Source organism: Gavialis gangeticus, unplaced genomic scaffold (assembly GCF_001723915.1).
Source record: "Gavialis gangeticus isolate Ggan-Ray unplaced genomic scaffold, GavGan_comp1, whole genome shotgun sequence".
NCBI lineage: Eukaryota > Metazoa > Chordata > Crocodylia > Gavialidae > Gavialis > Gavialis gangeticus.
The window spans coordinates 89,260,343-89,274,405 of NW_017728992.1; the positions used below are offsets into that span (position 1 = coordinate 89,260,343).

At 40.9% G+C, this 14,063-nt stretch overlaps 1 protein-coding gene across 3 annotated transcripts in view; it reads left to right on the plus strand.

The window, feature by feature from the left end:
* Positions 1-14,063, plus strand: part of PIEZO2 (piezo type mechanosensitive ion channel component 2) — a 655,640-nt gene that overhangs the window by 435,843 nt on the left and 205,734 nt on the right. For all 3 annotated transcript variants that reach the window (XM_019525255.1, XM_019525272.1, XM_019525264.1), the window contains 4 exons: positions 2,842-2,968; positions 5,660-5,883; positions 7,499-7,647; positions 8,750-8,923. In XM_019525255.1, the coding sequence (XP_019380800.1) occupies positions 2,842-2,968; positions 5,660-5,883; positions 7,499-7,647; positions 8,750-8,923 (674 nt within the window). The remainder of the gene's footprint in view (positions 1-2,841; positions 2,969-5,659; positions 5,884-7,498; positions 7,648-8,749; positions 8,924-14,063) is intronic.

The window sequence follows — 14,063 nt, forward strand, 5'->3', positions numbered from 1 at the left end:
TGCTTGTTTCCCATACTATGAGCATTTATGTAGAGGCATTTGAGGCCTCCTGAGGATGTGTGCACTGGCCCCCTACTCTCAGCATTGCCCTGGCCCCTGTTGCTTACCTGTGTATATGTTCCGCTCATTGGTTTGGGCTGGGCTGTACTTGTGGGTTTTGCTTGGTTTGGCAGTCCAAGGCTTCCTCCGCCCTCTTCTTCCCCTTCCCCCAATGAGCCTAGTTTAAAGCCCGCTGGAGGAGATCCGCCAACCTAGAAGAAAACACATACTTACCTTTAGGGAAAAGGTGGAGTCCATCCCATCTGAGCATATCTCTTGTCGTGATGTGCGGGTCGTTGTCGAGGAAGCCAAAGCCCACCTCGAGACTCCATTCCCGAAGCTGCCAGTTGGTCTCTGTGATGCACATCTCATACCGTCTTCCACGTCCGCTCACTGGTAGGGCAGAAGAGAAAACCACCTGTGCACCTACCTCCTTCAGCACGCCCCCCCAGATCGTGGTAGTCTGCCACGCTCCATCAATTTGATTTGGATGCAACCTGAATCAGGGACAGTGAATCGATTCATTGTTTTGGATCACTGTCCCTGATTCAATTTGGCTGAATCCGAATCTGAAGATTCGATGCTGATTTGGTGAGTCAGTGATTCGGACATGGACACAGCTTTAAATGTTTTTTCTACGTACCTCGAGGTACCAGAGTGGCTTGTGAACGCTGTGATGTTGGGGCCCATGGAGCGTCCCAGAGGAGTACAAGGGGGCCCTCCACATGCTCAGTGGCAAATGCAGAAGTAGACCAGATGTATTTCTGGTTCACTTCTGGGTCCAGGAGGGATTGCGCAGTGGGGCCCCTCTGTGCCCCCCCAGGCTCGGCGATCGGTCACAGAGGGACCCCGGGTGTCCCCCCAGACCCAGGAGGTACAAGGCACTGAGTTGGGGAGGCATTGTGGGGGGGGCTCCCTGTGCACTCCACGGTGGACCCAGAAGTGGACTGGACATGCTTCTGGTCCACTTCCAGGTCTACTGCTGAGCACACTGGGGAGCCCTCCATGCTCCTGTGGGATGCTGCATGCACCCCAACATCACAGCATTCACAGCCAAATCGGAGGGTTCCAATTCAATTCAGAGAGATTAATGGGTCCTCTGATTCAATTTGGATTCAGAGGTTTGGCCACTGAATCGGGTCGAATCTCTGCTGAATCAAATCAGGGACCGAAGCATCGCACAGCCCTAATAAAGAGGTGTTCTCTCTCTCTCTCTCCTCTAAAGATAGAAGGCAAGGCAGTTTCAATGTTTGTGAGAGAGTAAGTGGTCAAGAGGTTCTGTCGGCTAATTTATACAGGGTTTTTTGTAAATCTCTCTCAAGGGAATATAAGTGCCTTAGTGTATTGCCAACCTGTTTGCAATAAACGTTGATTAGCTGCATCATGGAATATCTTGTTTAAATCTGTTATCAGGAAAGTGAAGTTATCATGTATAAAGGACAATTTAATTGTGCCTATAAAACTAAGGGAAGATGCCTGCCTGATTCATTAGACTAGATAAAATGCACCCTTTAGATTTAAATAGCAATTTAATGATGCAGTCAGTGGAAAAAGAGAATTGAACACTCCACGGTTTCCTCGGCACACATTGTTTCGTGGGCAAATGCAACTGGAAAAGACAGCTCATTCAGCACACTAGAGATGTGTGCTGTACTGTGTTGAAAACTGCATAGCAGCAGCCACTGGCCTGTGGGCAGTCTCAGAGCTTCTGGGTATATTAATGTAGCTAAAGCAATTTACAGCATGAGAGGATCCTCCTTGTTGTGTTTATCTTGTGCGTAAGGCCCTTGAAAGCAGCTGCTTGCCTGTGTGAAACCTCTCCTTACCACCATCACTTAACTTTCCCATTAGATGAAAACCATTGGTGTCTGTTTTTCCCTGACATCATCAGCCTTGTCAGCAGCAGGGCTACAGTACTGTTCCACTTCAGCTTTACGTTATGCTTCAGCTTTATGTTATGTTCTTTTTATATCTCCTCTTTAATATATAAATTTTTTTGCTTTATAAAGCAATGAAGTGAAGCATGCTTCTGCACTACTTGAAATCAATGGGAACATTGCCTTCAGTGAATTTAGGATAAAGTCTCTCTCAGTATTAAACCTGTTGAACTTGGCAGTGTACAAAACACAGAAGTTTACTCTTTGTTAAAGGACTTAATTTATTTATAAGGTACCTTGTTGTTATATAATAATAAAGATATCACCTCATAGTGCTAAAAATCTTCAAATACATTATCATCTCTACTCTAAAAAGAAGGTGCATTTCTTTGACTTTGCCTTCTATAATATACTCAGCAAAATACTTTATTCTATAAATATACTAAAAATAAAACTAATAAAAACATCCCAATCTGTTGCACAGATTTCTACTCCTGGGGAGTGCTGAAAATGACAAACACAAATAGATACTGCTCATGTTGCTCAATGCACTACTGAAAAGGTGCTCAGCTACTAAAGTAACAAGGTTTGTGTGACAGGCTAATTAGAAGAGAATAAATTAGAGGTTGAAAAAACACGCTACTAATAAAGGTTTCAGGATATAAAATCAATATTGTCCCACCCAAATGGATTGTACTCTCAAGGAAAATAAGATTGTTTTTAATACCATACATTGTCCAAATGACCTAGCTTCCAGGACCATGCACTTTGACAATGGCTGTATTGGTGCCATTGGTGCTGTTTTTGTCCCATAGTGAAAACAAAGGCATGAAAGCAGTTTGAGAATATCTGTTGCTATTAGCAGAATGTAGAATGCACAATTAGTCTGTGTCTCTTTTGTTTTTGTTTTGATTTTTGCTTGCAGATTCTTTTCACGATTACTTTCTGGCTACTGCTTAGGCAACACCTCACAGAGAAGAAAGCACTTCAGCTAAAAGAAGCATCTTTATCTGAGGTCAAAATTGGCAGCGATGAAGAAAATGAAGAGAAAGGTAAAGCCACATCTAATTTAACTAAGTCCTTCCAAAGGTGATAGAGCCTATGGGTACCTTTCTTATTGCAAAAGTAATTAGCAGTTGCATCTGTTATTGATTGAACTAGATGTTGTTAAACCTTGCATTGCAGATCTCTTGAGTAATATAATAAAAGAGCTTACACAAATAATACATATAGGGTGCAGATAGAAGTGATGATTTTCTCCTGTTCTGGCCACAGAAAGTCATTTATAGCTGTGACGAAACACAAGTGCATGGCTGCAAGCAGCTTCAAAAATAGCCGATTGCATGAAAATCTGACCCCTCATTGCATGAGGTATCAGATAAAGGTGTTTCAAAATATAGCATCTTCTGTAACTTGTGCCTGCCAGCTCCCAGCCTGTCACTATTTGCAGAATGGGAGCGGGGAAAGGGAGCAGAGGGAGTTCAGTCTGTGGGGTTTTTAGCCCTCCCTAGAGGGTGGGACAGAGGTATTGGAGCCCCCTGAGGTGGGAGTGCTCCAGTTCAGCCAACCCACCTTTCAACACTGTCTGGGGATGAGCTCCCTCCACTGCATTTCCCTGCTCCCATCCTCAAAACAGGAGCTTTGGCAGAGAGCCTAGCCATTGCTATGGGAGCCTGGCTGCAAGCTCGAAGCTGGCAGCTAAATTCCCCTCTCCCCTGGAACCAACAGTGAATTTCTGTTTGGTCTGGGGTAATGCTGTAACTCAAAACGCTTTACAGAAATTGTTCTGTTACAGCTGGGAGCTGCACTTCTGTCTGCACCCATTACATCAACCAATACAACACTTTTTTTTTACAATTCAACTGCAATAAATGGCATCAACTTAAAATAGGTGAATGAAATGACAGCTACAGCGAAACTGTCTAATAATAAGAAATAAAAAGACAAAACATAAAACTCTGTTAGCTGCATTTAAAAATAGAAGAAGAGCTTACCTGGAAAGAGTTGGTCAGTGGACGTGGAAAGATGCTAAGATCACACTGGTATAATTTACATTGGTTTTGTCTGCCAATATAAATTATACCAGGATCCATAGTGGGCAGATGTGTAGCTATCCTGGGCTAACTGAATGCAGTCTGTGGTTACTGAAGTGCCTTACCACTAGGTGATAAGGAAATAAGCAGTAACTTGTTTTCCTTGTGCAAATGACAACCCCAGGATAGGGTGTGGGCATATGAAATATATACCAGCATAACTTATCCTGGTGTAGATTTGCTCCTTTTTCTTTCACAGTTAATTCTACACCGGATTAGGTGAGATCCATCTGTTCTTTTCTGCATGAGTTTATAGGTCAATTATACCTGTGTAAATATGTCCTTTATCCATGCCCTGTGATTTCCATAGGAGCTGCACTTACAAAACAGCAGCTTTGGTCTACTGATTTCAGTAAGGAGCAGTTTTTCTTTTGTTCAACTAATGCAAATGAGGTCAGAACTAGGCCTGGAAAAGATGTTAGGAGCCATGACTTTGCCAAGATAGGCCCTGGTACAGCTGTGTGTGAGTGTGTGTGTGTGTGTGTGTGTGTGTGCGCGCGTGCGCGCACGTGCGCATGCATGGGCTATTACTATATCCCCAGCATAGTAAAATTAGGAACCAAGTATTCCCTTTTGTCTTCTCAACTAAATGGGGCAGTGGTAATTTGCTTTTTTCTATAGGCTTAGTCACAGCAAGGGAAGAGGGGAAATGAAATATACAATTTCACATCTGGCTTCAGGGGCATAGCAATACAGCTCCACACCTGGGGCAGTGCCAGCTCCTGTCATGCCACCTGCAGCCATGCAGTCAACTATCATTGCAGCAATAGCTGCATTTTCACTTCCCCCTGCCACCCTCCCCACCCCTGTCACCCTCCGCAGTTATGCTACTGCCTGCCTGGACCACATTTCTATGCTTTTTTAAAGGTTTGTTTGATTCACTTTAAACCAGAAGTTCACCTTTGAATATCAGCACTTTGTACTGTTTCAGTAGCATAACTGAAGGGAGGTAACTGGGGCATCAGCCTTTGGGGGAGGAGAGGGCACACAAATAGCTGCAGCTACAGCATTGGCTGACCACACTGCTGCCATTGGTAGTTGGCACAGCCCCCTTTATTACCAATATCCAGATCACTGAGTGACCATGTTACAGCTCTGTGTTGTTTCTGTTTTTAGAGAAACCCACAGTCTTCTCATAAGGACTTCATCCCTTGGTTGTTCTTTTTTCCAATTTAAAACATTTTCTTGCCTGGCAATATAAGCATCACAATAGATTTTTTATTTATTTATTGTATGTTGTTTTTTACTATGGCCTTATACATAACCCTCAGGCCTTGTTTCCCTGTATCTGAGGACTTAGGGGTGAAGTTGAGGGTAACTACAAGAAGCTGGTGTGACTTACTTATGGCTCAGCCCCCAGCCACAGTGGAGGTCAAAGCAGTTTACAGTATGGTGTGGATCTAACACCACTTGAGAATCATACGGAGTGTACTTCTGCTCTGTTACGTCTTCTCACACCCTTCTCCTGTTTCCTAAAATGACCCAGAAAAATCTCTTTTCCTCACTTGCAGGGAGTGGAGGATGTAATTCTGGCACACATCTGAATGTACCCTTGCTATATCTTCTTTATGTATGCTTCCCATTTTCTGTGTCTAAAACATCCCCTCAAAGTAGATAGAGAGCCATGCAATTTTATTTGTGTCTTTGTAGAAGATGAATTGCAAGAAAGAGAAGTTCCAGCGGAAGAAGAGGAAGATGAAGATGATGAACAGGATATTATGAAAGTCCTGGGAAAGCTGGTGATGGCTATGTTCATTAAATACTGGATTTATGTCTGTGGGGGAATGTTCTTCTTTGTCAGCTTCGAAGGTAGAATTGTCATGTACAAAATCATCTACATGATGCTCTTCTTGTTCTGCGTGGTCTTATATCAGGTAAATGAGGCTAAATTCTGCCATTGATTATTTTGGTTTGTGTCCTTTAACTTAGTGCAGAAGTTACTACATGGATCATTTAAATTCTGTATATTTCTTTTCTCATTAACTACAACACATTAAGGATAAGATCACTTGATGATTTTTTTATGCTAGTAAGTCTCAATATGCTGAGGGGTTATAATGATAGAAAAGCTGTAAATGTTCTGAATTCAGATGTAGTATGGAAAAGCACACAAACATCAGCATGCTTATTTGAGCTAGTACCCATATTCTGTGATAATGGGTGCTGTAATATTTTAAAAATGTACTAATAAACTTTTTGAACCTCTTGATTCTGTAGAATTAATCATGAGAATTGGTTGTTTTATGATATTTCTGACCTTCCCCCTTTCCAGGCCTGGCTGAAACCAGGAAGAACAGAGTTAAATAGGTATGCTGGAGGGTAGGGCTAGGATTCAGAATGACCTAGATAAATTGGAGGATTGGGCCAAAAGAAATTTCTTGAGGTTCAACAAAGACAAGTACAAAGTCCTGCACTTAGGATGGAACAGTCCCATGCACCGGTATAGGCTACGGGCTGACTGGCTGGGCAGTAGCTCTTCAGAGATGGGTCTGAGTGTTACAGTGGACAATAAGTTGAATATGCGCCAACCGTGTGCCCTTTTTGCCAAGAGGCTGCATTGGTAGGTGTGTTGCCAGTAGATCAAAGGAAGTAATTATTCCCCTCTGTTCAGCACTAGTGAGGCCACATCTGGAGTACTGTGTTCAGTTTTGGGCTCTGCACTGGAGAAAGGATGTGGACAAATTGGAGAGAGTCCAGTGGAGGGTGATGAAAATGCTTCAGGGGCTGGGGGACATGACTTATGAGGAGAGGCTGATGGGGCTGGGCTTATTTAGTTTAGAGAGAAGAAGACTAAGAGGGGATTTAACAGCAGCCTTCAACAGCATGAAGGGAAGTTTGAAAGAGGATGGAGTTAAACAGTTCTCAGTGGTGGCAGATGACAGAACAAGGAGCAATGGTCTCAAGTCACAGTCAGGTAACTTTAGGTTAGATATTAGGAAGAATTTTCTCACTAGGAGGGTAATAAAGTACTGGAACAGGTTATCAAGAAAGGTGGTGGAATCTCCATCCTTGGTGTTTTTTAAAATCTGGATAGACAAAGCCCTGGCTGGAATGATCTAGTTGGGGATGGTCCTGCTTTGAGCAGGGGGCTGGACTTGATGATTTTCTGAGGTCTCTTCCAACCCTAATTGTCTATGATTCTATGACAATGGTTACTTACTCCTGTGACAGTGGTTCTTCAGGATGGGTTGTTCATATAGACTCCATAACCTCACACTTCTTGCCAGTAACTTGAGCCCTGCTCCCAATGATGGAACTTATTTGTGCTTGGGATTGTCCTACCCCTTAAGCCCTCCTTAGCAGCAAGAAGAACTTCAAAGGACATTTGATTTTCAAAAGATCTCAGACATCAAGAATTGAATCTATATGTGCAGCACATCTGAAAGAATCACAGTTACTACAGGGTAGATAACTTTCTTTAGGTAAGAAAAAAGGGTTATATTTTCAAGTCTATCTGCTAGTGCAGCAATGAAATGCATTTGTTCACAGGTGCACTATGAATGGTGGAGACGAATCCTGAAATATTTTTGGATGTCAGTGGTTGTTTATACTATGCTGGTACTTATTTTCATCTACACATACCAGTTTGAATCATTTGGTTCCTTGTGGAAGAATATGACAGGACTGGATGAAAATAAGTGAGTATTTTGAAGTTGTCTGGCTTCTGGGAGGCTAAGGAGATGGATGATTGATTGATTGATTGCAATTTCAAAGATAGATATAGTTTTGCTTTACAAATTTTTATGGAGAAAAATGCAAATATTTCACCATATTTTGTAAACAGTTTGCAAACCTAAAGCCCACAATAAAAATGATGGATGAAGGATCATTTGTGCCCTTAGACCTCCTTCCTTCTTTTCTTTGTTTTAACTGAAAAATGTCATGAGACATTCACTAGTTGTGACTGATATTAGGGATTTTGCTGCTTTATGAATCCCAGATACACATACTTCTGCCCCTACCACACCACAGTCATTTTTACAAATAAAAGTCACCATGTTTTGCTGCTCCTCTTTCTTGGTTACCTTGTATCGCCTCTACTTCTACCTAGTAATTCCAGCTGTGCTAGTGGCAGTCTCCAACCAAGTCCTATTGCTTTACTCTAATCATCTCCACATAACACAAAATAACGCCTACATTTTTTCTGTTAAAAGGATATTACAAATCATATTATCCTTTTTATTAGAGGTCAAAGTCATAATTCTTTTAAAAAGTATGCTTGCAATTTGAAAAGGTCAGATCATGTATCATACGGTTACCATAAGCCGTCTTGGAAATAATCTTAAGGACTGTAGGGAAAAAAGATCTTCTGAAATACTAAACATGCCCCAAAGTTGCCACCTTATGTAGGATCCCAGTGAAGTATGTTCGAGAAGCTGAATTAATCTTTCATTGTTTTCCATCACCCTACAATATTGTAATAACATGGTGGCTAGGTGATGGAGGAACTACTGCATTGGAAAAATAGAAATGAAATCCACAGTTTTTGTGATAATGGCAATGTATTTAACTGCATGGTTGAATGAATCTCTCAGATCTTGAAGCAGTAAAAATTCAAGATAAAGTGTTTAATTTCTATTCACATTGCAATTTTTTTTTCAGAAAAACAAAAGTACAAATATGTAGCAAGTATCTAAGCTTATTTTCTTTAGCAAGCCCTTGTGACGCTCACTCTTTCATGTGATAAGGAAGAAAATTACAAATCAAAGAAATGACTTAATGCCTTGTTTTATTTTTCAGACTAGAAGATCTCGGTTTAGAACGGTTTTCGGTGGCTATGCTATTCACACGAATCTTCATACCAACCTCCTTCCTATTAGTGTGTATATTACACCTTCACTACTTCCATGACCATTTTCTTCAGCTCACTGACTTAAAAGCTGTAACCAGTAAACAAGACAACACTATTTACAGGTAAACAAGCAAATAAATAAAACTGCCATTTATTCAGAGCCCCTTTTTTGACTGTCCACTAATGCTTATTTTTCAATAAATATTTTTTAAATCTTTTTATGATTCAACTCATTTAAAAACAAAAAAACAAAGAAAACAAGCAACTCCCCCACCCCAACCATACATATTTAAGTTTATACTTTACAGTATATTTTCAAAAGCAGCAGTGACACTTAAACATGTAACTTGCCTTGCCTGTCAATGGGAATAAAGTGCATATGTTCCCTGTGGGCCTTTTAAACACTCCTGGCAATAATGGGAATGCTTTCAAAGAGTTTTATTGCCTCAGTTTTAAGTGTACCAGCTGAAATAGATTAAAGAAGCTGAACTTTCAGAAATTACTTAGCACCTTGATTTAGGTATCTCAGACATGAAATTAAAATTTCATTTAATTTAACTGGAAATGGGGACATCCAGCATTGCTGCTTGTTCCTGAAAATTTGACCTATACGCTGTGCCAACTTAATGGGCTCAACAAAATAGACAGCAGTGTGTTTTGGTGATCTTAACCTTAGTCCCTAACCCCTCCATTTTTGGATGTTTAATGGAATGAGCTTTCAGTATATTGTATACCTAAAGCATTTTCTGCCTAAAAGCCAATCTGTGTTGTCGCCATATGCCAAATGTATAGGCAATTAAAAGGTGTTATACAACATTGTATAATTTTATAATATAATTAGATTCATACCACCATTTGTGAGGACATTAATTTGTAGAACATGACATGTTTTCCATCTGACATTTTTATTCTCATGGATTTGGAAAGATAGCTCTATGCCATGAATGAATTACAGATTAAGGCCTGTTTACACCAATAGAGAATGTGCTATGATTTTTTAATGATATAACATACAGGAAATATAGGAATGTCTTTGGTTATTGGAATCAGATATTTATTTTAGTATGCCAATATTTTTATCTCAGTGTGAAATATATGTACAGTATGATGCAAGGGTGTTACGTTCCTGTTCAGCATTGTTTTTGGAATAAGCTCTACTTCTCCAAAATGATTTAAAAAGTTCTCAGTCTTGTATTCTAAATAGACTATAAAAGAATACCAATAATTTTTTAACAGTATTTTCTTTATTTGCTTTTTCAAATGTCTGTCTTCTTCATTCCTTTTTTATCTTAATTCATGTCAGTAAAGTAGGAAATCACATGGTAAATTCGGGGCTCTCTTGAGATTACTTATGCATGAATTTTTGTGTCCTGGAGATGTTTTGCGTTTCTCTGAATTTCCCCAAACTTTGAGATCGTACACTAGAACTTGTGCCTGTCAAAGGGCTGAATCTAAGAAGAGGGCTTAAGAATTGACATTTGGGGGAAATTCCACAGTAGTTGGTAACTACACAAGTTTTACTGAATACTAAGCACTTTGCTCTGTGTTTGTCAACAGCAGCAGCTTTCATGTGCATATAGTGAGTTTCAAGAACATAGTATGAGAGAAATGCCTGAAATAGTCCTACTTTTGATGATGTGCTCATGCTACAGTATTTGCTTCCTATGAAACTGCTGTCTTCACATCCTGTGTGTTGTTACCAAGGCATATATGCAAGTTCAACATTCATAGAGTGTTGTAGGTCTTCAAAGGGAGGCACAAATAAAATCAATGCTCTTGTGCAAAGCATGAAGCTAGTGGCATGATTTGACACAAAGTGCTACCAAGGTCCTGCTGAAAATGAAAAAAATCAGAATTAGGGAGTACTACAATCAGAAAAAGTACACAAAACAGTGTACTTGGTATGAGGATAATCATCTGGAGTAAATGAAAATATTCTTATGCAGGGTATAAGTGTCATCATGGTTAGGGTGTTGATACTAGCAATTTTAGTAGCTATGGCTAGGTTTTTATCACTTTGATTTATTAAAATAGTAAGGGAAGTGTATTATGTTATATTATCATCTAGTTGTGGAACTGGACTGTAAGCACCTTTCATTGTCATTGAGTTTTAGGGAAATCAGTGGAATGATTTGAAGAGTAAGGCACAACTGAGCTAGTTAATAGAGCTGTGCAAAGCTTCCTCCCTGATTTGATTTGGTGGAGATTTGGCCCAATTCGGTGGCTGAATCTCTGAATCCAAATCGAATTAGAGGACCCTTTAATCTCTCCGAATCGAATCAGAACCCTCTGAATCCATTCAGAGAGATTCGGAAAGATTTGGAGATTCAGACTTAGAAACAGCTTTAAATGTTTTTTGTAAATACCTATAGGTAGCAGTGGCTCATGAGTGCTGCAGTGCTGGGGTGCATGGAACGTCCCACAGGAGTGTGGGGGGCTTCCCAGTGCACTTGGCAGGTGGACCAGAAACACTTCCGGGTCCACTGGGGAGCGTGGTGGGGGCCCCCCCCAACCCGCAACTCAGTGACTGGTGCCTTCTGGGTCTGGGGGAGGCACCCAGGGTCCCCCCATGGCCAGTTGCCAAGCCAGGGAGTCACGGGGGGGGGCAGCCCGGTGCACTCCTGGCAGACCCAAAGTAGATCAGAAGTATTTCTGGTCCACTTCTGAGTTCGTCGCCGACTACATGGAAGCAGCCCCCCCCCCCACTCCTGTAGGATGCTCTATGTGCCCTAGCATTGCAGTGATTGTGAGCCATGCCTGCTACATCAAGGTATGTAGCAAAAATTTTAAAGCTATGTCTGTGTTCCCCAAATCAGCATCGAATCTTCAGATTCGGATTCAGCCAAATCGAATCAGGGACAGTAATCTGAATCAACAAATCAAATTACTGTCCTTGATTCGTGCCAAATCCAAATCGAATAGGGCCCACTTCACACACTGTTACTAGTTAAGTAAAGATGTTGAAGCTTGGTCCTGGGTAGGGCTCCGCTAGGTAGGTGCTGGAACAATGAAATTTTCTCATGGAGAAAGACACTTCTCAGTGGCAGCATTGGGCTGTTGAATTTTACATGAAAGGGGAATTTTATATTGAGGAAAGGTCTGGTGATTGTGATGCTTGCCTTCGATCCAGGTCAATTCCTTGTTCCATTAAACTTTCCCTTTGTGGCCTCAGTCAAGCTACATCATCGTCTGTCTAAAATTCTTCCCTATTTTAATAAAATTTATATAACAATTCCCTATTTCTGTCTCACAACTTAAAAATTGGAGATCAAACCTTAAACTGTGAAATACTGAGATATTAAAGTAATGAGGCCATTGGAAGCAGTTAAGATAAATGTCAGTCAAAAGAAGCAAAAGATTCATTTCTGATTTTTTTAATAAAGTAATTATTTTATATGATAAGGGATTAGACTAAGAATATAAAAGAATAACACCTCTTCTGATATTTTGGGGTCTCTAAGATTTCCTAAGATCTTTCTAATTTACATATAATCCAAGTAACACTATTGAATCTGTGGGCTTCCTAGCATTTTCAACTGCATGTTTTGTAATAAACTTTCCAACTTAGTGCCACATTGTGTTATGTACCTCTATAGTAAAAAGTTAAGTACTTTCATCCCTGTTTAACAATCTCTTTTTCTCTCTCTAATTCATTTTTCCATTGCCATCACATGCATTCTTGTGCTTTCATCTCTTACCTCATAGCCACGCCAAAGTCAATGGTCGTGTTTATCTAATAATAAATAGGTGGGTACTTCAGTATTTCCTTTCTTATAAAAAGTATGTACCTTAATTTTTTTGCTATTCCTTCACTTCCTTTATACAAAAATCACTTTTTCTGTGTGCTACCACGAAGTAAGTGGACAATGTTATTTATGTATGCTAGTCCTCTGGTTAACACATCTGCCATATATAGATTTAGAGGTTGTAGGTTCACTCCACAACTGGGATTCTCCTCCTAAACTTTATCCAAGCTTCATAAAGGTGTAGCCAATACTTTTTGAATTGGGTGCAGTTAGCAGAATTACTTTAGGAGTCTGATTTGTCTATCCTTTGTTTATGCATGGAAACAAGCATGCTCACCTGCATATATGTGGACATGTACAGAAACACTTGAGAAAATGTACTTGAGACAAGAGGAACTATTCAAAGAACATGAATTTGTCTGAAGAGTGAGCCTATGCCTACAAAGTTAGTGTTTTATTTTGCAAAGGAAAAGTGTAGACACAAATACAATACCCACTAAATGCTGGACTTCCCCAGACAGTTAACCAGGGTTGAAAGCTACAAGATTTGAACTCTAAAACTTACAGTGTCATTATTATGCTTTTATAAAATTGGCCCTTTAAAGTACTTACCCATGATTCTTTTCATTTTTAGAGTGGCCATAATTTCTTTTTAGGTCAAAGTAAGAACAGTGGAGATTTGTTTCTCATGAAAAGCAATGAGAACTGAGCCAATACCTCAACAAGTTCTCTGTAAATACTCAGCTGAAAAAAATATTTCTTACTGAGTGCTTATGCCTCATTTTTTGCTGCCTCCAGTAAATATTCTAAATTGGGTTTCTCAAAGAAGAATGTGATTTCAGTTCTTTGGAAACACGCACAGGCTTCTTTGAAAATCCCTGCTGTTGCAAACAAGCTTACTGGCAGGAATGTTCATAGAAACTATAAATTTTAAGCACAACTCACAGAATGCAAATATTGAGCTAACAAACTTGGCTGTCAGCATCAGAAACTTGATTGTAACTGTGACACCCATTCCATTCAGTTACAGAGTAAATCTCATGGTACACGTGTCCCTCGAATTTATGCAGATTCTTTATATGCGAATTCGCTCTTATGCGATAAGCATATTTTGACTCATAATTCATTATATGCAAGGTAAATTTGCTCTTATGCGATTAGCATAGACACCCCTTCCCACCCAAGCAGGTAAGTCTTTGTGGGGAGGGGAAAGGGCTGTGGCCCCACGCACCCCAGCCCTGGTGGCAGCAGTGCTGAGAGCGGCCGGTGCCAGCTGCCTGCAGCTGCTGGGCTGCACCGTGCTCCCCCTGTCCCCCTGCACCTGGGCTCCACTGGTCCACACTCACCTCTGCTTCTGGGCTGTGCCATGCTCTGGTGCAGGCAGCCAGTGTCGGCTGCTCCCAGGGCCACTCCAGCACAGGCTGGGGTGAGTATGGACAAGTGGAGCCCTGGGTGGCGTGGGGCACAGCACTCACCCCAGCCCCTGCTGCAGCAGCCCCGGAAGCGGCCGACACCA